The 25,633-nt window shown below is 48.3% G+C and overlaps 2 protein-coding genes across 10 annotated transcripts in view; one reads left to right on the top strand and one right to left on the bottom strand.

Annotated features, from left to right (window-relative positions):
• Nucleotides 1-1,370: 1,370 nt before the first annotated feature.
• ZBTB25 (zinc finger and BTB domain containing 25) lies at nucleotides 1,371-5,089 on the bottom strand. Of its 3 annotated transcripts, none has more exons than XM_063399528.1 (3): nucleotides 4,924-5,089; nucleotides 4,094-4,273; nucleotides 1,371-2,959 (listed from the first exon to the last, which is right to left on the bottom strand). In XM_063399528.1, exons 2-3 carry the CDS (start codon nucleotides 4,264-4,266, stop codon nucleotides 1,822-1,824), a joined length of 1,311 nt encoding a protein of 436 aa, XP_063255598.1. In that variant the 5' UTR covers nucleotides 4,267-4,273; nucleotides 4,924-5,089; the 3' UTR covers nucleotides 1,371-1,821. The 3 variants fall into 3 exon arrangements, with proteins under 3 accessions (XP_063255598.1, XP_063255599.1, XP_063255597.1); XM_063399529.1 differs by lacking the exon at nucleotides 4,924-5,089 and adding an exon at nucleotides 4,567-4,883; XM_063399527.1 differs by lacking the exon at nucleotides 4,924-5,089 and adding an exon at nucleotides 4,351-4,882.
• A 2,509-nt stretch (nucleotides 5,090-7,598) lies between these two features.
• ZBTB1 (zinc finger and BTB domain containing 1) overlaps nucleotides 7,599-25,633 on the top strand; it is a 56,579-nt gene continuing 38,544 nt past the window's right edge. For 2 of the 7 annotated variants that reach the window (XM_063399524.1, XM_063399525.1), the window contains exons 1-2: nucleotides 8,470-8,740; nucleotides 18,331-20,242. In XM_063399524.1, coding sequence (XP_063255594.1) covers nucleotides 18,351-20,242 — 1,892 coding nt within the window. In that variant the 5' untranslated portion in view covers nucleotides 8,470-8,740; nucleotides 18,331-18,350. The other 5 variants (XM_063399520.1, XM_063399522.1, XM_063399519.1 and 2 more) reach the window with 5 other exon arrangements.

The raw sequence follows: 25,633 nt of genomic DNA, 5'->3' as shown, positions 1-25,633 counted from the left end.
TGTTTTAAAGAACAGCTTTTTAAGCAGAGTTCAAATGTGTTCACACCAGAGCAGCTTTAATGGATACACGCAGCAAAAGCAGCACTGGGGCTGGCAGGGAAGCACACCCCAAACCACAGCCTGCATTTTGCCACACCATCTCAGCAAGCTCACGAACTGGTTGTTTTGCCCCTTTGTCTTCAAACACAATTTGGCAGCTCTCAGTGGCAAATCCATCCTCCGGAGTGTGCAGCTCCCTTCCCAGAAGAAGCAGCAACCACCCTTACAAAGACCTCAGATGGTCTTTTAATTCGGCAGTGATTTAATTACAGCTCTTGCTCCAGGACAATATCAAAGACAGCTCAAGAGTCCTGACTACAAAGAGCTCTGGAGCAGGCGCTCTGACAGCAAACTGTTCTCACCATTGTTCAGGCTCCCCCTTTCCAAAGGCAGTGATGGCTCCGCCAGGACTGGCAGGAAGCTGCAGTTGCTCAAAATCTGGGTAATGAGATTACAGGAGCAGCTCAGGAGGCCTCTGCTCTCCAAGAACTCGGTGTGCCTCTTCGTGCCTCCAGATTAACAGCATCTCTGAGGGCTGTGGGGACATTTCAGGTGAAAAACTAGGGAGGGACAAACTATGAATTCAAGAGGCATATGTGTAATTTTAACCCCTTCTTGGATATTACCCTTCAGATAACTCGTGATGAATGAAAAGCTGGATGGGGCTTTGAGCAACCTGGTCTAGTGGAAGGTGTCCCTGCCTGTGGTAGGAGGGTTGCAACTAGATCATCTTTATTTAATGCCCCTTCCAACACAAACAATTCTATGATTATATGAAAGGCAAAACATTTGCATGTTACCATTTCACAGTGCCTCTGCAAACAGAGAAAAAATAACATGCTGTGTATTTGCTCTGAGCAAATATACAGATTGTAATATTTAGGAATGTGTTTACTCCAAGACTTTTATAAACTCAGAAATCATTTTCACTCAGAAAATACGTGTGTGGCATTTAGTCCTGTAAAGACTTAAGTTAGGGTATGTGTCCTCTCAAAGAAGAGAGGACACTCGTTTGCAGCTTTCCTTCCTCCCTGCACAGAAGACAGTCCAATAATGGAACATGGTCCTAGAGGGGCATCAAATTCTGCCCTTGCCTATGCAGTAGCGGTGAACGAGGGAGGACTAGGAAGGAGGAAAAACACATGCAAATCCCTAGAGTTCAAAAGTAAATTTAGAAGACAGATGAGGACTCCAGGGCTTGTCAAAATGAAGCTTGCCACCCCTGCATCAACACTGCCAGTTCCCTTGAAAAGAGCAGCCTTATGGCTCCTGCAAATATTTATGCAAGAGATTTATTAACTGCAGTTACATGAACAACATGAACTTCAGGATTCATCTCCTTGAGATATTTATTTTCATTAAAAACAAACTGTTTGGGAAACACAATACATATTTCCCTCTACACTTCCATCCATCTGGTTTCAGAGGAGCAATTCTATGGAATACAAACAGTCCTAGGCACCACACAAAGTACTAAACAATGTTTAAACCTCACACCCAGCAATACAGCCTCTAGTAAAGCAGAGCAGGAGTAAGTTCACATTCAGGAAAAACATAACTGAGTTACATGGAGGCTTCCAAGAAGGACTGAGATGGTAATTAGCTTGAGTTTAAAAGTTAGAGAAGTAAAAAAAAGCAAGTACACAAATCAAAGTACACAGTCCTTCACAGTTATCTCAGAGGTGAGGGGAATGGTGGCTCAAGAAAATCAGCTGCACAGAGCAGCCACTCCCTAGGTGGAGAATGCCAAAACATCCACTTTGAGCATCTGAAGGGGCAGAATTACTCTACCAGGATCGTATCAACGCTTTCCTGGATGAGATCTGACTCCAGTATGCATTCATCTAAGTGGTCTTGGGACAAGCTGGAGCTCTTGCCCACACCCTCGCTGTCACAGTAGGGGTGGAACCTGGGGGTGGAGGGGCTCTCCAGCCGCTGGCAGCGGCTGAGCCTGTGCTGTTTCCCCCTGTGCGTGTACATGTGCTCCAGCAGCTGGCTCTTGCGGAAAAACGTGCGCCCGCAGACCGTGCAGCCGATCTTCCTCTTCCTCGAGAAAGAAAAGTTACAGTTCAACTCCACCGGTTCGTGGTCCTTGGAGATGAGGGAGAGCTGCCCGATCTGCAGAGGCTCCAGCTCGCTGCAGCTGGGGTGCTCCAGCTGATGCTCGTCCTCCTTGAGGAGGAAGGCGCCGAGGCGATGGCCGTCCCCAGGCTCCCTGTCCTCCGCCAGGGGCTGCACCTGGCCCAGGTCGCCGCTCTCCAGGATGGAGGCCGGCACGCCGAAGGGCAGCGAGCCCGACACGTGGCTGTGCAAGTGCTGGCGCAGCCCCTCGCGCGAGTCGAAGCGCTCCCCGCAGTAGTGGCACAGGTGCACCTTGAGGCCGCCCTTGGCAAAGGCGGGGCTCGCCGCCTCGGGGGAGGGAGCGCCGCGGCTCTGCGACACCACGGGCTCCGAGTCGCACCTCTCCTGCTTGATGGAAACCGAGAGCTTGGGGCGCTCCTCGGCCGGCTTGGCCAGGGCGGCAGGCTGCGCCGAGGGCCGGGCGAGCTGCTGCTCCAGGGGGCCGTCGTCCAGGCCGATGGCCAGCGACAGCTGCAGCTGCGGGTGGTCGCCCTGGGCCGCAGCCCTACCGCCCGCCTTGGGCAGGCTCTCCTTGGCTCCCAGGCGCTCCTTGGCCAGCTTGTGCGCCGTGGAGATCTGGATCCCGTACAGGTTGGAGGACTGGACGGGCTCCGGGGAGAAGGCCTGGTTCATCTCGATGGCGATGTGGGAGAGGTGGTCTGCGTGCAGGAAGCGGATGCCCTCCTCCAGCCGGCTCTGGCTGACAGTCTGCTTTGGCCCTTTCCCAGTGTACATGATATGTAACAAGTAACTGAATATGTCAGGCTGGATGTCTGTAGGCTGAATTTTTATGCACTCGCTGAAACAAAACAGATGATTAGGCACATACAGGGATCCAAATCCTGATCCATTACCTGCCCATTTGCTGTAAGAGCGCTTTTACAAGCAGCGCTCCCTGCCAAGCCCTGCAGAAGTGCAGCAGCTCTGTTTGCAAAGCCAAGTGCCTGAGCCTGCGCTTATCCCTGTGATTCCGAAGACCATGTGCACCATTGCAGCTGAGGCTGGTGCAGGTGACCAGCCCTGGCCACCCCGTCCCTCCCCTGCAGCCACACGGCACCGCAGCGATGCCATGCAAGCTGTGCATCACCAGTGTGTGCCACTCCATCTATTTAAGTAATAAATTCAGCTGCCAGTACTGTGTAATCTTTATGAGCATTGCATTTAGGTGTCAGCAAACAACATCCAGGGGAAGGGCAGTTAACTCATCTCACTTCCAGCCAAGGGCCGATGCAGCTGATCCTAAAGGTTATCTCGCAGAGGGGCTGGAGGCCACGATCCTCAGAAAGGAAGGGGAATGAAGAAGGGTTTGATCCATTACAAGCAGCCAGGCCCAGGTCAGAGGCCAGACCTTGCCACTGCTGTTGTTATACCTGCAGAACCACTCCTGACCTGGCCAGGTGAAGCATGTGAACAACAGCTTGAAATGAACTGATGATCTCAGTCTCAGCCCTTATCTCCGAGAGTCTCAAGCACAGAACTGTGATAAGGCCACAGCTTCTCGATTGTTTCGAGCCTGTGGATCCTGCCAGAAAGGACAGTCTCACCCAGCAAGCTTGACTACAACCTAAGGCAAAGTACATACTGCATATGGGCAGGAGGTACCAGGGTATCCCTGGATTCCAAATCTGCAAGGTCCTCACTGCAGGAAGATGGTGGTACTCACATGCTTGATTTATCTGGTCACACAAATGTCTCATCTCCAAAGTGCAGGGGCTGATGTTGCCATATGCTGGCTAAGAAAGTGATTTTAAAGGGCAGCACATTCTGGATTGGGATTGTTTAGGGAGCCAAGGCCTATGCTGGGTTAGGAAAATAATCTCAACCCATCTAACATTCCCATTTATACTCTTTTAGACTTTTATATCTTTAGAAAAAAGAAAAAGCAGAATGCTGAGAGTAGTCAAAGGATAGGAGAAGAGCTGTGTGTTCTTACCTCGTCTGATGAATAAATATCATCTTAAAATAGTTTGAAAAAGCAGCGAGCACCGCTCTGTGGGCTTTGAAGTAAACATCTCCAATGGCAACTGTGCAGTCACACAGAAAGCCAAACTCCCGCTGCATGTTCAGCTGCTGGAGGAGGAGGACGCTGTGGCCGGTGGTATCCATGGTGTGCCTGGGAGCAAGGGAACAAGATGTTCATCTCATTAAGAAATCAGAGAGCTCCCAAAGGCTCAAATGTTGACTTCTCACCACCGAAACGAGATGGACGCCTGGCACGGAGCCTCTTCCCTCCTCCGCATGGTCCCTGCACCCCAATGTAACAGTTCCTCCTTCCGATACCACCGCTGATGCTCAAACCCACGATCAATGAGCTCAAGACCTCTCGGGGACTTTTCCATCTGCCAGCTACACTCAGAGATGCTTCTCCCGCTGATTAACTAATTTCCGCGGGGTGTCAGCACTAACTTTAAACCTGGCTCGCGTTTTCCCTCTGGTCTGGCGGTGCTTTCCGCTGCTCCGCAGCCGCGGCGGGAGCACGGGGGCGCGGGGCTGAGCCCGGCGGCCCCGGCACAGAGGAGCCCTGTGCGCCCAACAAAGCCCCCATTGTGCGTGCTGAGCCGCCCTCGCCCCGCCCCGCCGGCGGCCCCTGCGCAAATAAACCCTGATATCTGCTATTGTCTCCGAGGAAAATTATTTTTTGGGGGGGGGGGGGGAGGGGACACGACACGCAGCGGGAGGCGGCGAGCGCAGCCCGCCCGCGGCCCGGGAGCAGCGCCCTCCCGGCCCGGCCCCGCGGCTCCCCGCGCCCGCGCAGCCGCTTACCCGCGCGGAAGCGCCGCCACCGCCCGCCCCCGCTGCCCGCCCGGCGGATGGGGTGGGCGCTGCCCCCCCGCGCTTCCTGCCGGGCCCGCCGGGCCGCGCTGCTCCCGGGAAACGCCAGCGCGGCCCTCGGCGCGGCCCCGGCGGGGCGCTGGGCGCGGCCCCTGCGCGGCTGCGGGCGGCACCGCTCCCCCTGCTCCTGTGCGAGGCAGGGAAAGAGCCCGTGCAGCCCCGTGGGGTTTTTTTTGGTTTTGTTTTTTTTTTTGGGTGGGGGGCCTTTTTGGTTGTTTTTTTTGTTTTGTTTTGGGGATTTTTGGTGGGTTTTTTTTTTCTTTTTTTTTTTTTTGAGGCTGCGTGTCCTCCCGTGCGTTGGCAAAAGACGTCCCCCCGCGTTGTGAGGACTTGGCCTCTTAATCACCCAGCGTAGTCTGCTGAGCGCCTCAGCTCTCGGCATGAAGCGGGTGGGGGGATGTTTGTTGGTTTGGGCTGGGTTGGGGTTTTGTGGTGTTTTTTTGTTTTGTTTTTTGGTTTTTTTGTTTTTTTTCAGAAAATAAAAAAAGTAAAAGGAGCTTCCCCGGTCTGGCCGCTGGTGGGAATGGATGAGGAGACACGATCTGGCTTCCTCACCGATGTGCGCGGCCTCTGCGCTGCTTTAACCACCGCGAGTCCTGAGGACGCACCATTCCTCTGCCTGCCCTCCCGCAGTCGCTCACTGATGTTAAACCAGGGTTATTTTAGGCGAGAGCAGCTGTGCAGGGTGAGGTGCCAGCAGAGGAGGAGGCACAGCAGCGCTCCCACCCTGGCCGCGATTGCCGGGCCTGCAGCAGCCCCTCCGAGGGTCCCCTCAGCCCCACCCTCCGCCCCGGCACTCGGTACAACCTCTGAGGGGCCTTTCCGATGAACGCTACCAGACTGCGTTCTAGACCTGTTCAAACTTCCAGTCCACACAGCGTCCTGCTGCCACCAGGTTAATTTGATATTCACACGTTGTTATTCTAGCCGGAAAAGGCAGTGAAAATCACTGTTTGTGTGCTTTTGCCATGGTTTTGGTGCAGTTTCCAAGATCTGTCACACCCACCTCTTCCACGGCATCTCTGCTGACTCAGGGCCTCTGCAGAAGACATTCAGTGCCTCGGATCATCCCTCCTGGTTTCCTCTCAGCATTTGATAGTTTGTAGTCCATTTTCTTATTGCATCCCCATAACTGCAATTCTTCAATATTTAAGGCAAATAATGCCCCTGGCCACCAGAATGCATCAGCTCATGGGGCTGTTTCCAGGCAGCCTGAGCCTGGGTGGATGATGAAGATGGGCTGAGAGAAGACAGACTGTAGGCTCCAAAGCATTTTCATCCATGTGTTTGCTGCTTATCCCACTGACCAGCACAGCTTTATCTTTTCTATTGCCTTATGTTTCATTTCTTCTGTTTTAAATATAAAGTTCACAGGACTCAGGGACGGTCTTTCCCTTCTGTGTTTGCGCAGCAGCAGAATTGAGAGATCACAAAGCTATAATGCTGCTGCTCCTATAAATATCAGTAGCCACTTTTCTTCCCCAAAAGAGGTTGGCAGTAGGTGGCTCAGGGTTTTGTACTCTGTTTTGGGTTCTTTAACATATTTATTAACCTGCGTACAGAGTGAGTTACTATTTGCAGATGGCATGTTATTTATTTAAATGATTAATTATTTACATGTTATTTAGGTTGACTCTGGTCCAAAGACGACTTTGAAGAGCTTCAGAGAAACCAGAGCCAAACTGATGAGAACAGAGGTGAGGAATGAAATTTGGTGTTTTGCTGTAAAACACAGGCAATGATATCACTCACCTCAGCCAATACAAAGTGACACAGCCTATGCTGGTGGGTCAGAAAGACATCAGGATATAATCACAGCTCTCTCCATGGGTGTTTCTGCTCCCTACTCCTCTGTGGCCAGAAAATAATAATTAAAAAAAAAAAAAAAAAAAAAAAAGAGTAAATTGGAAAGGTAAGTGTGGTGGGAGTGCAGTGAGGGAACAGGGGTGATGAGGAAGGGGGTCTGCCTTGTGCCCCACCTTACTGGAGGTGCCAGGAGCTCCTGGTGTGGCACACATGGGACAGAGCAAGAGGCTGCACAAGCCCCTCATGGGCGCTCTTTGTGCTGCCCTGAGGTGTAAAGAGAAGCAGGAATAAAAAGACTCTTGAACCATATGAGAAGCAACTTTTCAGTGCAATTTGAAAACCTGAAAAACTCTGTTGGCTTATGGAGGCCGTTTATTTAACTTCCTAAACAGGAAAACCTACAACGTAGCTGTGATGTGGGGGTCCCTCCACCTTCTGTGGGAGCTGGTGTTTTACAGCCACAGAGGTTTTCTTCCTTTGCTACACACCCCTGAGGCAAGGCTGAAGCACAGTGAGAGGGGAAATGGGGATTTTTTTTTTGACACATTCTGAAAGACATATTTTGAAAGCTCTGCTTTTATTCTGTAGTGGCTAGAAAACCCCCAGACAGACCCAGAAGGAAGGGCTGATCCTCCATTTGGAAACTAGGATTGTGATAGTTGGGTTTGTCATGTTAGCTTGCACAAAGGAGGGTTGCTTGAGGAAAACCTTGGGTGTCGCTGAAGCCAGGAATGGATACTGGCTCATTGTGGCATTTTATTTTGTTGCCTTTTTTTGTTCCTTTTGCCATTTTCAGATTTGTAATGAAATCTCTTATTTTTGCTATGATTAAGTTGCCCCTTTGGCTTGCCAGATACTTAGAGGGATCTCAGTTGCAGCAACATAAAAACAATGATATCTCCAGAACCTGAGTGATGGAGCTGTGCGGATTAAACACTTAAAATGCTTGTGCTGAATGACAAATGTCACTTTAGGGGTGGAAAAGTCAAGTGGCAAGACCTGGAGGAAAGCCTGACCTGGCTTATGTTTTCCCTCAGATCTGCGGCAGATCGCAGGGGGGCCGGAAATCCCACTTACTCACATGGGATAGTTCCGGAGAGGCTGGAGGTTGTCAGACAGGGGAGGTCCAGACACTGTGGGAAGAGTGCCTGGGACAGCTCCTGGAAGGATGAGAAAAAGCGCTGGCCTCGGGATTTGTGACAGAACGTGGCGGTGGCTGCCAGCCCTGTGCTCCTGCATCACCGTGAAGCTCCAGGAGGGAGGGCGGAGGTATTAACGTGTGAAATTGCAGCGAGAAGGAAATACTTTCTCACGCAGCTTGCAGTGGTTTTCTCGCCGTTCAGCTGTCCCACGCGGGGGCCGCGGGGCTGCGGGTACAACACTCCATCGCCGGACACCCACGCGGGTGACCGGAGCCTTCCCGTTAGCAGCGGCGCCGGCTGGTTCGGGGGAAAGCAGAGACCGCCCGCTCCCTGCGGCGAGCCCGGGTGCGCGGGGAAGGGGCGGCAGGCGGGGGCCGGGAGGGCAGCGAGGCGGGACAGCCCGGCCGGGCGCGGGGTCCCGGTGGGCGCTGCCCCGCCGTGGCTCCGGGGGGCTCCGCCGGAGTTCGGGGAGGAGCCGGGGGCTCGGGCAGCGCCAGCCCGCGCCGCGCCGCGTCCCCGGCGGCATGGGAGGAGAGCGGAGCGCGGCAGGGAGCCGCCCGCCGGGCCCCGGCATTGGCGGCGGCGCAGCAGCGCTGGCAGCGGCGGCGCCGGGAGCCGCGGCCGCCGAGGGGAGGGGTCCGGCTCCGTGCGGTCGCGGCGGAGCCGGCGCTGCGGCAGCGGCAGCGCGGCGGGGCGGAAGTCCTTTGTTGCAGCCGCGGCGGCAGCGGCAGCAGCAGCAGCGGCGGGAGCGGCGCGGGCACAGCTCCCCGTCGGCGGCCGCCGCCTCTCCCCGCGCCGCGGTAAGCGGGGCCCGGGGGCCGCCGCCGGGACCCGGGGAGGAGGAGGCGGGAGGCGGCCGCAGCTCCGCCGGCGGCGGGAGGTGGGAAGTGCCGAGCGGCGGCGTGGCCCGGCGCGGCCCGCCATAGTGGCGGCGGCGCTGCCAGGTAGGGGCTTTCCAGCCGCGGCCGGTGCCTGGCCGGCGGCCGGCGCGGTGACCTTGCGCCCGGCGGCCGGGCAGGGCACGGCGCGGAGCGGAGCGGCGCCGCGGGGACTGCGCGGGGGCCGAGCGGCGGCGCCGCGGCGGCGGCTCCGGCTCGCTCTTTCCCTCCCTCCTGCCCTCCCGCCTTCTCTCCGGGGGTCGCGGCGGGCGCGCTCCACCTGCGGGGCGGGGGTCGGGGGATACCGCGCTGGAGAGCGAGAAGCGGCCTAGGGAGGTGCAGGGGCGAGAGGCGGGCAGGGGAAGGGCACCGCGGCACCCGCGTGGCTCCGGGCTCGAAGTCGCGGTAAACATCTCGAGTGCCGCTATCGCGCCCGGCCCCGGCCCCCGCGGTGGGTCCCGCCGCTTCTCTGCCTTTTGTCTGCACAAAATAAACGCCCCAAAACTTCGAGCGAGTTGCGGTAGTTTAGCGAAAAACGGAGCGGAGCTGCAGCCCGGAGGGAATGCTCCACCCTGCCAGGCGGGAGACTTGGGTTTCACTCGGGGCTGGCAGTGTGCTGGATCGCCGTGGAGGCGGCTGGAAAGGAAGGGGAATACTTTTGTCACATAAAAAACAAGCCCTTTGCCGCTCCGGGAGCGGTGTCGAAAGTCTTGTTCTTCAAAGGACTCCTCTTTCCTGCCCGGATAGAAAGGTAGTTGAAGAGAGTAGAGGAAATGGGACTGAAAACGGCTGTGAGTTTGCGGCTGGGGTTTTATTCCTCTCTCTTTTTCAGAATTTTTTGTAACTCAGTTTCTCAAGTTTACTCTGTTTCAGCTGATACAGGAGTGCCGGTTCCTCTTGACACGTAGGCGTCGGTAAACGGGTAGCATGGCTTGGATGCTGCTTAATATTTGGGTGTTTACTGCCAGGTTGTCATTTGCTTGCATTATTTCCCTCGCACTCGAGTATCGCAAGGTACAGCACTGCAAAACCATCCGGGGTTGCAACAGTGCGGTGTTCCTTAGGCATTTAATTACACTAAACAAACATTCCTTTAATTAAAGGTGTTTGTTTAACATTCCTCATTACAGCTCTTGGAAAAACCCACAGAGCAGCCGTGAACAGGGGGATGCGGGCTTCTCGTTTGTGCCGAATTACAAGTTGAGCTTTCATGGCGAGCGGGGGAGAGGCGCTGGGACCATCTGGCCGTGGGGAAAACCGGCCAAACGCGAGCGGCTGCAGAGATTTTCCTCGGCAGCAGCAGCAGCACGGCGAGCTGACAAGATTTGTGGAGAGATTTTTGGATGACTGGCCAGAAAACCTGGAGGAATAACAAGTAGTATTAGTTGCACTCTGCTGATGTTTGAGGTTGCAGGGAACCAGCTGGCACCCACTGGAAGGGGGGTTGGATGCAGGTAATGAAGATGTGGGTTGGTGCTGCGTGGGAAGCTCAGAGAAGTAGTAGAAGCCACTTCTTCCTAGTAGCTTGAAAGTTTTGTGTGGAATAAGATCACAGGCTTAACAGATGCTTCAGCTCTGCTTGCACAAGTCTTTCCCTTCATCAGACTCAACCCCTGTTGTCACTGGCACGGGAATTAGCAGCGATTACATTGAGAGTGCTCATGGCAGTCAGGGATTTGGGTTTTTCGATGCTTTCTTACTTGGATGTGAGCGGCTGCTTCTTTCACAGAATTCTGTACTTGCTGACAGTGGAAACCCCTGAAAATCCAGGATGGATCCAAATCTGCAATAGCGATTTACCTGCTGGATGGAAATAGAATAGCTGCTCAGAACTGAGATAATGAAAAGGTTCCTGATAAAAGCCCAGTGTCCTTTCTCTTAGTTGCCACAGCTGGGCCTCTTACTAGAGTTGTTCTGGACCTCACACACATGTAGAGTGAGCAGCCATGTGTTCATTTTTCAGTTTGGGCAGTGGTTCTTCAGCAGTTGGGTTATGCTGCCCTGCCTTTGCTTGGGAATGGTAAACACCCTCACCCGAAGAGTTTTGCTGCTGACACAGTGTGTGGGCACAACAGCTGACATAATTTGCATGAGGACCGTTTATATCCTCAAATTGGTCTGGTAATTTTTAATTTGTGCACACAGTGTCACTGCAAAACTCCAGAATTCACTGGCTGTTGCTTTGTTTTCCCCCATACTAGACCTATTTCATTGGATGGAGATCTTAGCAGCCTTATTTTTATTTTTAGTATGCTGAAAGTAAAATGTGAAACATTTAAGACCAGGAAGAGTCAAGAAAACCTGCAGTCCGATCTGTGTGTCACAAGTTACTGTGCTTCATTCATGTGCATCCAGCAACTTGTAACACCTAAGTCCAACCTGTATTTAGCCAAGGATCCTTTCCTGGAAGGCACCTGTGCCTTCATTTGAGGGTCTCAAGATGTGGTTAAACCACCAAGATGCCTCCAGAAGCTGAAAGTTGGTGTAACTCAGAGAGCTGAGATGAAAAGGCTTATCTTTTCTGCTGCAAAGCATAAATGGGGTGTCACAGGTTTTTTCCCCACTAATTGTTTCTTTCAAACATATCATTACTGTGTTGCCTGACAACTGTAAAGGTGCCAGATAAAAGATAATTGTGACTTTCTAGGGTCAACCTTTGTGGCTAGCAAGTTACTTTAAAGGACTACGTAAGATCCCTCAAAGACTTCTCCCTGGATCTGATCTAAAGTTGTTTGAAGTTGAGATGGGGCTTTAGCACAAACTCAGTTTTATTTTTTTCTGTCAAGCTGTATTCCTTGTCTTTCGAGGAGTGTTCTAACTTAAGACCATGTAATGTATCTTAACTAATTTTCAGTTAGCAGTTGAGAAGCATAACATGCTTAAGTTTGATATCTGTTTCCCATTTGTGGGCATGGATGCTGAATCAGCAGAGAAATGCTGGCTGAGCAGTGGAGAACAGGGCATCCAGGAGCTCTGACAGCTCATGCTGGAGGCTTTGGAGCATCCTCCCCTGCTTCAAATCTAGCCCAAGTGCCATGGAACTTGTTCCTGTACATTGTCCAGGAGTGTGTTTAAAATGAGTTGATTCAGCCATCAGGATGTATCTGAAGCTGAGTATCGGCCTCTTTGGAATCATCTTCCCAACTGGCATGCCTGGAAGGCAGGGGGTTGGAAGGGCTGTGAGAGGAGGATAAATTATACCTTTAGTCCTTCACAGCCTGAATAATGGAGCTTAATTACATTTTCCCTGGCAGCACATGGAATTTCCATAGCTGTTTTAATTTATGATCAAGGCTATGCTTGCAATGCAAACTGATCCATACTCGCTGTTGATGTGGTCAGTTGTCATCTGGCCCAAGTTCTTTGCTGTTTTTTCAGTGTTTGTGTAAACTGAGGCACCCAGAGCAATCTCTGTGGCTTCCTACTGAGTGTATCTAGGTAAAAGTTGTAGCCTCTCAGCAGCTCCATGGTCAGTGCAGCAGCCAAACACATAAAGTTCTAGGGTGTTGTGTGGAGAATTTATACATGTTCTGTAGGATTTTCTGCAGCATGTCAATGCTGTCATTTAGGAATCCAGGCTTTTTGGTAGATCTGACCACAATGGCAAAATTAGGGGGAAGAGTTGTTGGGAACCCACAGCAGGGTGGGGTATGGAGACAGATGGCGACGGGGGATTTGCTTTCTGATCCTCGTGCGCTTGTTTTTTGGCTAGCTGGGCGTTGTTTGCTTGAGGTTTTCCAGTCTCATTTTCTATTAGCACCAAATTCTCCACTCATTTATTACACTTTTGTCCAGCCTGTTCTTCATTTCCCAAGGAAAGCAGCCAGTAACTAAGCATGTAAGCGCTATGTTTTTGCCTGCTCAGCAGTGGAAATGCCGGGTTTTGAAAACCACCTACTAATTTTAGGAGCCGAAAGGCTCCTGAATTCTGAACCTTGTGGTATGTCTGTTTTAAAGACACAAGTTAGCAAAAGAACTTCACTACTTCTTTGCTTGAGGACTTTTTTTTTTTTTATTTCTTTTGTTTTAAAACATCTCAGAAAACTTTGAGTGTGAGGAAATGATGGCATGGAGCTGTAGTAAATACCCGTTTTTTCTTGTTAGCAGACTTACAAACAACATAATTGGTTAGTGTAGTAGTGCAACTTAAACTTGTTCATGGTCACATCTTAATAGTATCTAAGTGGTGCCTCAAAAGAAAAGTCTGGTGGCAAACAAGTAGCTTGAATCAAAGTGTGGCTGTGTAAAAGTATTTACTAGAAAAATAAAATGCATATGGAGATTTGGAGTTTGAAAAAACAACTGAAAATACCCAAGTCAAATAGTTCCAGTTTTCATTTTCATATCAGATGCTTTTCTAGCACATTTTCCCAGAATACCTCTGCATCATTCAGTCTTACTTAGAATGTGGCCTGTGGTACTTTCACTGCACAAATCAATCACTGCGGAAGATGGAGTTACTTGGGTTCCTTGTGGACTTGTGAGGTTGGTGCCTCCAGGATTTGGATGCTTCACAAAGTGTGCTAGTCCACTGGGCAAGTGGCTGGTGATTCTCCTGTCTTTGAAAAAGAGGATCAGAAACAATTAAAAGCTTTGGATTAACAAATTGCAGGGAGCTTTAATTTTCCAAGATACTTGGTGTTTAACACAGACAGAGGATAGCTCCCACTAGCCTCAGTTGCCACCACTGGTGTTTGCCTGTGTGAATAAATTGGACAGCCAAAAAGTGCAACCCAGTCTTATTTTAAAAAAACCCAAAACAAACCAGAAAAGTTGAAATGACTTGTTCTGGCATTGACAGCAATGGGATGATGTTCTCTAAGCAGTGTTCATTGCTGTGAGATCCTCCTTTTTGTCCCCCACCTCATTCACTTCACATCCTCCAAATGCTTGGCCAAATGAGCAGGGATCTTGTCTTGTACTGCTCAGATCCAGGCCTGGACAGATCCAGAGGATGTGCTGAGTAAGGGAAATTTTGGTAAGAGGGGTGGAAGAATATACTATGATATATACATAATATATGTATATACCTTGAATTTTCTGTAAAAAGACCTGCTTTCATTCTAATACCTGTTTTTTTTTTTCTAAAGCAAACTTCAAAAATAGTTTGCAGTACTGATCCACCCACATGAGTGATAAATGCACATTGCTACCATTTTAGCAATTAAAGTAACAAAATAATGATGAATTACCATTTTCTGAGAGCCTGTTCTTGTTGGGAAGGAGTTTGTCAGCAAGCCTGTCGTGCTTGTTGATGGCAGAGGGATGGCAGGATTGGGAATTGGGATGCAGTTCCTGCTCTGAGGGCGTGAATGCTGTAATTGTTTTCCATCCATTCCCCAGAAAGAGCTTGTCTGTATTTTTTGCCCCTTCTGCCCTAGGCCCTGCACTCTGACTCTTCCCAGCCCCTTGCCCAAGAGGCTTCTTCCCTCCACCATTTAGACCCTCATTGCACCCATTTTTAATTCCCACTGCTGCTTCCTAATCCCACTGCCCTTCTCTTGGCTCAGCACTGTGCTCCCAGCCTGCCCTTTTCTTCTCTCCAGATTTTCAGGGGGTTTCCATCACATCCTTCTTACATTTCCCAACCCCCCTGTGTTTTCTCTGCATCTCCTCCTGGCTCTGGCTCTCCCTCAGGCAGAACTGGGCATCTCCTCCATCAGCTACCACAAGGGAAGCTGAGACATGCTGAGGAGCAGTCTCCAGGAGGCTTTGCTATCAGCTCTCACGTTGTGGAGGTGGCACACAGAATGATGGAATGGTTTGGGTTGGAAGGGGATCTTTAAATGCCATCTAGTCCAAGCCCCCTGCACTGAGCAGGGATATCAGCAGAATCAGGCTGCTCTGAGCCCAGTCCAGCCTGGCCTTGAGTGTTTCCAGGGATGGGGCATCCACCCCTCTCTGGGCAATCTGAGCCAGTGTCTCAACACCCTCATAATAAAAAATTTCTTCCCTCTATCTGAATGAAACCTTTTGTAGTTTAAAACCATGGCAGAGCTCTGTGCAAAAGGGGGTTTCACTGCGGATGGCTCAGGCAGGCCCCTGTGTGCTAAGCAGCTGCAAGAGGATGAAATATTCTCAGTGAGGTTGTAATCTGAAGTTTTAATAACTAACAAAAGTCTTAAGTGTGAATAAACTGATAATTTGTATCTTCTCCCCCTAAAGCATATAGCTTTGCCAAATTCAGGCAGATTTTTATATTGTGATAACATATCTAAGACATAACACTTTCTCCCACATAAAGTGTCTCCTCAAAGATTTTGGAAGAGAAACTTTTAATTTCTAAATTAAAAAAATAATAATCTGAAGACATGAAATCTTTTTCTTAGCCTTATTTTTGGAACCGTTTTGGCTGAGCTTTTCTGTGGAGGAGGAACAAAAAGTAATCAGTCCAAGGTTTCAGAAGGAAAGTTTTGCCATTGCTGGTTGAAATGTGTTGAAGTTTTAAACAGCCCGACACAGGCTCTCGTGGTGGGAAGTCACATCCAGCAGGTTAATACAGCATCCAGAAGGATGATGCCAGGACTTTCATTTACATAAATAACCTCATGCACTCTGTTTTAATACCTAGATGTAATATTGCCGTGGTAGAGACCGAGTACATGTCAAATCCCAAACCTTGCCATCCTGCTCTAGTAGTCTGATGCTCCACCCTTTTTTCCCTGAGTGATTTTTCCCTGAGTGTCATTGCCAGTGGGTCGTTGTTGCATGTCAGGATCCACGTGTTGATCCTCCTGTCAAAAGGAGAAATATCTTTTAGCATTTTCAAAGAAGAAGACTTGAAAAAGGTGAGTTTGTGTGCTGTCACTCATTGTTCCCACTGTCTGGGAAGGACCCCATCTGCAGGTGCCTCCAGACAGTTTGTGACCACCTGTTTTGTACAGGCTTGCTGCTTGTATTGCTGTTTTTCTACTGGAGGACACAATGGAGTATTTCTAGTGTAAAAAAACCACAATTAAACATTTAGAACTTGCCACTTTATGAGGATGGGGAAGTTAACATGAGCTCGCCTGAGCCTTTTCTTGTTGTGTTGGAAGCCACACCAAGAGGCCAGTGGTGCCTTAGATGGCATCATCTCATTTTCTCATTGGTTTTCACTCTCAGAACGTGGAAGTTGAAGTTAATTCTTTATCATTATGCAGCTGCCATTCTTAATACAATAGATTGAGTTACATTTAAGCATCTAATGAATTGCCTCAAATCCAAAACACGTTACCACTTGGAAGAATATGAAGTGCACTTTTATTATTACTTGATGTCAAGAGCTTTGCTGTTCTTCACAGAAATGTCTGAAATCATTCAGTGACACAAACAATAATGAGTTACTGTAGAAAAGATGAGGAGTTGTTTCAGAGGTTTTCCTACTTTCAAAGCCACCGCTGTGCAAGTTAATAAAAAAGAGAAATGAATTCCATGCAATGAGTTGCATTTCTGCAGTGGACATCACTGGGCCAAACCAATCTGAGAATTATTATGGCAGGGTGCTAGCCTGGAGTTCTGGGTGAGGAGGAGAGGAGAGGAGAGGAGAGGAGAGGAGAGGAGAGGAGAGGAGAGGAGAGGAGAGGAGAGGAGAGGAGAGGAGAGGAGAGGAGAGGAGAGGAGAGGAGAGGAGAGGAGAGGAGAGGAGAGGAGAGGAGAGGAGAGGAGAGGAGAGGAGAGGAGAGGAGAGGAGAGGAGAGGAGAGGAGAGGAGAGGAGAGGAGAGGAGAGGAGAGGAGAGAGAGAAGAGCAGCTGCCATTCAGATGCTCATCATCACTGTAGTTCAACCCGAATCTCAAGGTTCCTGTTGGCACACAAGATCTTGTGCTGGTGGTGATCCATAGGAACTGCTGTGTGAGTTGGCAGTAGGGAATATTGCTGGGTGGGGTGAGCATGTTCTTTTCTTGAGAGCTTAGGAGCCTGCTGTGGCAGTCCTTTGTGGAATGAAGAACGGGGACTTAATGCTAGGTTTGCTGCTTAACAAGCCAGGCAACGCCTATGACTTGCAAATTCAACGCTAATTGTGGAATTTAATTTCTCTACCCATTTTCCCCCCTAGGAGATATAAGCTGTTAGGAAAATAAGAAGAAAAATGGAGCAGTTATGTGTGTATTGTGTTTAAATTTTGGACAGTTGAAAGAGTGGTTGCAAATCAATCCATGCATTTCATTGAGTCATAAAATGCCCTTAAGTATATATTATTTGCTGGCCTGTACTTTATTTGTACAAACCTCTTACAGTTATTTGCATTGTTTGCAATAACCTTTCAAAATGTTAAGAATCCTCATTACTGCTTTTGAAATGAACTGTTTTTCATTTCAATTAGGGTGTTCTCTATACCCTCTTCTGGTTCCTCACCCCCTCAGCCTGTGCAGTTAGAACAGCTTATGTGTATCAGTCGAGGTTTTCCACAGCGAGTCGTGACTAGGTGTTGGCCACACTTGGTGAAGTTTGTCTTTAATCAAACTCACACCTCCTGTGTACAGCACATTTCTTCTGGATATTTTTTGTTAACGTAAACCATGATGTTTGCTTCCTCTTTCCTCTCGAGGACGGATTATTCCTTTCACATAGAGCAACCCTCAGCACTGGCAGACATTTGTCTCCAGTCTTTGCCGAGGCTTCATTTCACCGTGGCTCCACCTCTGGCTTGCTGGCTCTCTCAGTTCTCCATTGCTGAGTTTTTCTTTGTCCGGTTTCCCATCTACGTGTTTTGGTTACATTTGAGCTCTGAACGAGTGGTTTTGAGAGCGGTTGGAGGCACGGCGTGCACCACTTCCTGCCTCTGCAGTCCCTGTGGCTGTCATGCAGCTCGCCTGGTCACCATCTGCAGCGGGCTCGAATGTGGGACGTGCCACCACAGCCCGGCTGCCCTCTCCTGCTGAGGAGGCGTTCGAGTTTGCAGTTCCTGGTTTGCAGGACCCCTTGCAGAGAAGGTTGAGATGGTCCCTCAGCTGCCACAAAGAGCAGAAGGAGTGGAATAGCTTGTGTGGGTGCTCTGTTGTCTCCTTTAGTGGGGAGGGAAGGATTTGAGCCTGGCCTGGTTTCCAGTGTGTGTTGCATCATGTGCCCGTTGGACTGACAGGTAAAAAGGCAAGTTGAGACTGAAGAGTGGTTTCTGACAGCCAGCTTACTTTGTATAGTTGTTGTCCTGGGGCCATCTTACAGAAGTCTACCCTGTGAAGTTTTTGAAGTTCTGCATTCAGAATTTGTATCTGAAAACCTTGGCTGTAGGACTTTGAGAAAAATTTTCTAATTTATATTCCAGCAGCTCTGATTGACATGTGTGCTGGTTAAGTTTATTAATTTACTAGTTTTGTAAGTCTAGTGGTGAGCACATGGAATTATGGATGTTTTCACTGACATCAATATTCGTAAGTAGTTACCAGCAGAGATCTCCAGACAGGAAGCTGTACCACAGACTGGCAGAATAGGAAGATCTAGAGAGAAAAGAGATGGCAGTTCCTCCCTGCGTTGAAGTAGGCTTTGGGTTTTGTGCTCGTGATTTAACAGATACCTTTTTCTTTATGCAGGGCTGTAATCGAAGTACAAGATGGCAAAAACCAGCCATAGCAACTATGTCCTTCAGCAGCTAAACAAGCAGAGAGAGTGGGGCTTTCTGTGCGACTGCTGCATCGCTATCGATGATATTTATTTTCAAGCACATAAAGCAGTCCTTGCTGCCTGCAGCGCCTATTTTAGGATGTTTTTTATGAACCATCAGAACACTACAGCCCAGCTGAATCTAAGCAACATGAAGATTAGTGCTGAATGCTTTGATCTTATTTTACAGTTCATGTATTTAGGAAAAATTATGACAGCCCCTGCCAATTTTGAACAATTTAAAGTGGCCATGAACTACTTACAGCTATATAACGTACCTGAGTGTCTAGAAGATATACAGGATACAGACTCATCTAATTTAAAATGTTCATCTCCTGCTTCTAGCACCCAGACTAGTAAAATGATATTTGGTGTGAGAATGTATGACGACGCACTTGCTAGAAATGGCAGCGAAGCGAACAGGTGGGGCATGGAGCCACCAAGTTCAACGGTAAATACATCCCATAACAAAGAGCCTGAGGAAGAAACTTTGCAGCTCAACAGCTTCCCTGAGCAACTGTTTGATGTCTGCAAAAAAAGCACCACGTCCAAATTCTCTCACACGAAGGAGCGCGTGTCACACTCGCGCCGGTTTGGAAGGAGCTTCACCTGCGACAGCTGCGGGTTTAGTTTTAGCTGTGAAAAGCTACTGGATGAGCATGTGCTAACATGCACCAACAGGCATTCCTACCAAAGTGCCAGGTACTACAGTGCTGAGAAAACAGACTTTAGTGAAAAGAACTCTACTTCTAAAATGATCTCCACACAGACAGAAAAATACAAGGGGGACTCGAACCAGGCTGCGGATGATTCCTCGTCTCCCGTGTCAAATATCACGAGCAGAAAAAGCAGCACGGTTGCCTCTGAGACATCAGGTGAAGAAGGAAGTAGAGCCTCTGAGAGGAAGAGGATTATCATCAAGGTGGAGCCAGAGGACAATCCTACAGATGAGCTGAAGGATTTTAATATTATCAAGGTGGCAGATAAAGACTGCAACGAGTCTTCTGACAACGACGACCTAGATGATGAACAGGAGGAGCCACTTTACAGATTCTATGTCGAGGAAGCCATGAGAGAGAAGAGGAACGCACGGAAGACTCTAAAGCCTCGTTTGTCCATGGATGAGGATGAAAGGAAGTGTTTGAAAAGTCCTCGGCACCTTAACAGCAAGGCTCCTTCAGTGCAGGAAGATGTGGAGAACGCTCCCTGTGAACTTTGTGGGCTAACAATCACTGAGGAAGATTTGTCCTCTCATTATTTATCCAAACACATAGAAAATATATGTGCTTGTGGCAAGTGTGGTCAAATACTGGTCAAAGGCAAGCAGCTGCAGGATCATGCACAGACCTGTGGAGAACCCCAGGATCTGACCATGAATGGGATCAGAAATTCTGAGGAGAAAATGGACTTGGAAGAAAACCCCGAGGAGCAGTCAGAAATAAGGGACATGATGTTTGCTGAGATGCTAGAGGACTTCAGGGATAGTCACTTCCAAATGAACAGCCTTCAAAAAAACCAGTTATACAAGCATTCTGCCTGTCCTTTCCGGTGCCCTAATTGCGGCCAGCGTTTTGATACTGAAAACCTAGTGGTTGAACATATGTCAAACTGCCTGGAGCAAGATCTGTTCAAGAACTCCATGCTGGAAGACAACGAGAGGGATCACAGGCGGAAGCATTTCTGCAACCTTTGTGGGAAAGGATTTTACCAGCGTTGCCACTTGCGGGAACACTATACCGTTCATACCAAGGAAAAACAGTTTGTTTGTCAGACATGTGGGAAGCAGTTCTTAAGAGAGCGCCAGTTGAGGCTCCACAATGATATGCACAAAGGCATGGCCAGGTATGTCTGTTCCATTTGTGATCAAGGAAACTTCCGAAAACATGACCATGTACGGCATATGATATCTCACTTATCAGCTGGAGAGACTATATGCCAGGTCTGCTTTCAGATATTCCCAAATAATGAGCAACTGGAGCAGCACAGGGATGTTCATCTGTATACATGTGGAGTATGTGGAGCAAAATTTAATTTGAGGAAAGATATGAGATCTCACTATAATGCCAAGCATTTGAAAAGAACATAAGCATAAACATACTGTTAAAGCATTAAGTTGGCAGCAGAGAGAACACCAAAGCAAAGCATAAGTATAGTAAAAAAAATTGAAAAGGAAAAAAAAATTTGAAAATAAGTCTCTTTTTTATTATTTTTTTAAGACCCTCCTAACCATAGGTGTCTATTTAGGCTCATTAAGTATAAAGCTTTGAAAAGCATCATGTGTTTAATTATTACATTTTCACTGTTTCCTAATACCAGTTTCTGTTCTTAATTTTATTGTTTTACTACGTAGATATACAAATCATTATTTTTAAACTGTAGATTAAAAGCACAATGTTACCCCTTCACTGACTGCTATTAAACAGTTCTCGGATCCATGTCCGTAAGATGAGTGCTTTAATATTTTCATGTGTTGTTTCTTCATGTGAAAATTTTAGATCCCAGCGATTAACGTGCCAGAGCATAATTTTTCGTAATCCCCAAATTAATTTTCAAAATGAAAAAGAAAAAACGAAAACAAAGCCCAAACCAACAATGCCAAGAAGTAACCCTTTGTGCTCTGACTCTGCTGTAGGGGCAGAGCTGGCTGTCCTGGTCCCCTGCTCCTTGGCTTTGTTGGAAGGTGCTGCCCAGGGGTGAGAGCAGCAGGCTCAGTTAACCCTCGCAGCTTCGGGCTGCTGTGCACAAGGGGAAGGGAGTTAATGACTGTCGGGGTAACCGGGGGGTTCCAGCACAGTGCTCGTTTTCCAGAGGGGATGTCCTAGCAGAACTCAACTGATGTTGGCCTTTCTTTCACTGTCTGTACCTCTGTGGGTGTTTTTAGCCTGCTTCTCTTAACATACAAGGGAGGAGTGGCCGTGGTGGGTTGCTAGGAATGCAGTATGGCCATGGGCACTGAAGACTGCATTTTCTGCCTAGCTGTGAACCGTGCCTTGCTGCTTGTGTTGGAAGGTTAAAAGCAGGGTGGGTGTGGAGATAGTCCCGTTGCTTGGGACCTTAGGGGTTTTATGCTTCTTGTTTTCATGATACTTTATGAATGTTCTGTTTTTCAACAAGAATATAACAAGAAAAGACTGCCGAGTTTGCTTAATAAATGTAAAGATATTTTATGCCTTTTAAGATCCCTTTCTGATTCTAGCAGAGCCCGAATCTATGCAGCTTGTCTCTTAATTTAATTGAATTTAAAAATCCTACTAAGTACCAGCTGACACCAATTCAGTGAGGCACTTTGGCCTTGAGAGAGCAACTGGCTTTGACTCGTAGGCACCAGCTGTCTAAATGTTTGTTAAGTGTGTGATCTGTGATGGGGTGGAGGAAAGGATCCTAATACATAATTGTGGAGAAAACAATTAAAAAATAAAACCTGGTTGCACTTTCTCCCAGTAGATCTCACTTTATCGAAGAGGGTGGTAATGTTATTTCCCACTGAGCTATGGAGGGAGGAAAGTAATTTAGATCAGCAGTTAAGGCCGTTGGATTCGATGATCATTGCAGGTCCCTTCCAGCTGAAATGTTCTATCACCTCATGTGCCAGTGGTGGGGTTGAGAATAGGAGCCAGGAATTGATGGTCTAGTCCAGGCCTTTCATGTGCTTGTTTCTGTCAGAGTTGAATTTCATTCCTAGTTTCTTGGGGATTATGAGGGGTATCGAGTTTTAATTTGAGACAGTTCAGAGGATTGAATACAATTCAGAATCTCCACTTTAACTGTTAAAAGCGGTGTGAGTTGCCTTGCGTTTATCCAGTTTTAAATGTGCATTAGGATTTCTCTTGGTTGGCAGACGTGTGCATTTCTGCAGTGATGGAGGAGGCTCCCCCACCAGCCCTTGGTCCTGAGCCAGCAGCTGCTCTGAGGCACCAACTGCTTTGGGTGCAGTTTAGTGGGCTTTTAGTGTTTTGCTTTAACTCCTCAGTCCTTTGTTTTCTTGTATGGTGCTGAAGTCGACTGAGTCCTCGATAGCACTGGGGCCAAAAGAGCACAGGCATGAATACACCCCAGCGCTCCAGAGGTGGGGGATTCATACACTGCACACAGGGATCCTCTGACATGTGGGTTATCCCTCACTGTATCAGCTGGGTTGGGAAAAGCAGTCAAGGGAAGTGAAGGAAAACTGGAGAGCACTGGGGGAGCTGGCAGGAGGGTCTCGTGGCACTGCAGGAGTGGGAGGACTGAGCAGGAGAGGAGATCCTGAGTGGGAGGGAGTGCCAAAGGCAGGCAGGCAGGATTAGAGCTGTGCAGTGGGAAGCAGATCCCAAAGGTGGCTTGGAGGGGGTGGCTGGAGGAGTGGATAAAATGTCCCGGCAGTGAGGCCCGAGTGAGGATGACTCAGCTTGGCTGGGGAGCTGTGGGCCTGAGCCATGAGCTCACGAATGCGGGTTGCGTACCAAGCACGGCCGGCCCCGCCGCCCGCAGCGCTGCGGGGCACAGCCCGCACTAAAGACCTTGTTCAAAAGCAGGAGGTGACCTCTGCCATGGAAGGGATCAGTCCTGAATTCGGTGAAGGGCTAAGGGTGATTTATAGAGCCTCCTGCTCAGGATCAGGAGCTCTTGTTTACAGCCTATTGGTCTGAACTTGACCCCAAAACGTTTCTTAAAAATTGTGACTTCCTAGTGTAAGTAGACCTGCCAGCTACAGAAGTTAAATGGAGAAACTGGGAATGATGGTATTTACATGTACTATCTAACTTTATAAACACCCTGAATACCTCTGTTATTCAATTTTAAGCTGTGTTGTAGTAGCCTTTCAAAGTAAAGTTTGTTAAACCTTTCCAGCTGAACTTGAATTGATGTTTTTTCCTATTCTAGTGAAACAAAACCCAGTGCCTTGGAGTTCACATGTATGAAAGTCCATGCTAAGGCTCACAAAGAGCATGAATTGCACTGCAGGGAAGCTTAAGAGTGGATCTACTTACATGTAGGCAGAAAAAATCAGAATGACTGAAGTAGCCTGAGAAGTGATCAAGGGGAGTACTGGAGAACATAAACAAGTCAGCCTGGCGTGCAAGTAGATGGGTATTTAAATAGATGAGTATTTAAGATGACATGTAAAAGCGTGCAGGGGAGCAGCATGGGACTGTTAGAGGAAAGGCCTGGAGTGACAGGAGGGATTTGGCTGAAAGGAGAGAAGGTCTGGGTGCTGAGGCAGCCTGGGGCTGCCCACTCCTGAATGTTCTCCCCAGAATGGGACAACATCTGCAGGAGAGTGAAATGATGGTGTTTCAGTGCTCCTACCATGACAAAAACGATTTAACGTGGAGACAGAACAAAAGCAGACATAAAAAAAACAACAGCAGTTATGCTAGAAGTTTTGCTGTTACTTGAAAGATTGTGAAGAGGAAGCAAAAATATTTTATTTAGGAGTTCCTCTAATTTGTACTTTTCTCTTGCCATAACATTGTTCCTTTGCATCTCCTTAGTGAATATTAGTGTGTTAAAGCACTTATCTTTAAAACTGGAGGTACAAACATTGTACAAGGCGTAGCCAGAAAGAAAAAGATTTGCTGGATGCCATAAGTTATATTTTTAAGTGATTTGCTGTTCTTATTTTTGGAGGACCTCTCTATGTTCTGTTGTTTTTCTCATTTTGGCAGTGCTGTGGGCTGCAATCCTGAGAATTTAAAAGTGGCCAGCCTAGCTCCTAGTTTTCAAGATTTACTGAAAGTTAAAAAGAGGGAATTCATGAAGACCTGGTATGAGCTTTAAAATATCACAAAAGCTGTTGAGCTTCTTTTTCAATTTCAGAGGAGATGTTTAAAATGTTAATATATATATACTTGTAAATGTTTCCTGCTGACTTGTTAGTTCAAAGTAGTATTTACATTTGTGTATAATGATATTTGTAGCCAACAGGTCTGTGGAGAAATCTTGATTTCAATAAATAGAGTATCATGGAATTCTAAGAATTTATGCTTTAATTAGGGGACTTCTCGATGTAATCTTTTCAGTTGATGTAAAACATATAATTCAGTGTATTTTTTATTCAAAGCTGAAGACAGAAAATATATTGCCCTGGAGAATGTATTAAAAATACATTGTTATAAAAGTGAATAGTTTGACTACACGATTGTATTTGAATACTCTAGTGCTAAACCATCAAGTGTCTCAGAGCTATTGGTGAGGACACGAATTTGCTCCTGGAGGCTGTGCCACCTTGAGCCCTGGCAGCCCTTTACTTCTCCCCATTAGTTTCAGCTCTCCTCTCCTCTGTGTGCCACCCTCTCCATTGTCAAAAAGCACGGATCTATGCAGCTTCACCACGAACTGAATCAAACAACAGGCTTTGTTCTATTCCCTGTGGGGCTGGTTTTTGGCTGGATCAGTTCCCTGCTGTGCTTCCCTCTCCATCTCTGTCAGATCTTGTGCAAGCACAATAGAAGGGGTGGCACGAGAGGAGGAATGAGTGGCTGGGAGGGGGCTTGTTTGCTTAAACGAGCTGTTCCAGAACTCAGAGCATGTCCCAAATTTAACTCGGTCTCTGTCTCCCCCAAGCATCCTCCGGGAAGCTGAGGATGCTTGGGGGAACTCTTATTCATCTCCTATTTCCTGATAAGGAAAAAGGCAGCCCAGCCTCTTCCAAATGAGACACATCTCTGCTATCTGCCCTCTTCGTGAGAACTGGAAACCTTCCTGCATTCAGCTCATCCCACAAATATGCTCTGGAGCTTTCTTAGTGTTTCTTGAAGCAGCCTGGGTAGTGCTCCGCGCCACTGGGTTTGTGTGGTTGGCCTGGCCCGAGGCCAGGAATGAGCTGGGCCCCTTGTCTGGCCAAACACCAGGAATGGCTCCCACCTTCCTCTGCCCTTCCTGCCCTCCAGCTGTGGGCCCAGCTGTGGAGCTCCTCTGCTGCCCTGTGCCCCTCTCTGCTTTTCACACTAACAGGACACACTTGTCTCATTTTTGTCTAATGCTGAAAGCTCGGGGTAATTCCATGTGTAAGTTAAGCTGATGCTGGCAGTATCTGTTGCTATCCCTGTGTGTTTCTAAGTCCTTCTCAATCTCAGAGGGTTAAAAATCAGATCTTCTGACTTCCCTAATTTTCAGCTGGTTTGATGCTTGTCACAGACTTAAAGACCTACAAGATGAAGCATGACTAATTTGACTTTATAAAAGTCTGCTGAAGGCTAGAAATTAGGAACATGTTTTCAAAAGCTGACATTTCTGTAGTTCTCAGCTATA

The sequence above is a fragment of the Prinia subflava genome, chromosome 5, assembly GCF_021018805.1.
Source record: "Prinia subflava isolate CZ2003 ecotype Zambia chromosome 5, Cam_Psub_1.2, whole genome shotgun sequence".
NCBI lineage: Eukaryota > Metazoa > Chordata > Aves > Passeriformes > Cisticolidae > Prinia > Prinia subflava.
Note: the sequence above shows the minus strand (reverse complement) of the source record. Positions and strands in the feature narration are given on the sequence as shown.

Bases quoted from the DNA above. Each gene is read 5' to 3' on its own strand.
- ZBTB25 (XM_063399527.1), bottom strand. From the start codon at position 4,499: ATGGAAAAGTCCCCGAGAGGTCTTGAGCTCATTGATCGTGGGTTTGAG. The intron at 4,274-4,350 runs GTGAGAAGTCAA...CCTTGCTCCCAG, and splicing joins GCGTCCATCTCGTTTCGGTG to GCACACCATGGATACCACCG. The intron at 2,960-4,093 runs GTAAGAACACAC...GTTTTGTTTCAG, and splicing joins ATATTTATTCATCAGACGAG to CGAGTGCATAAAAATTCAGC.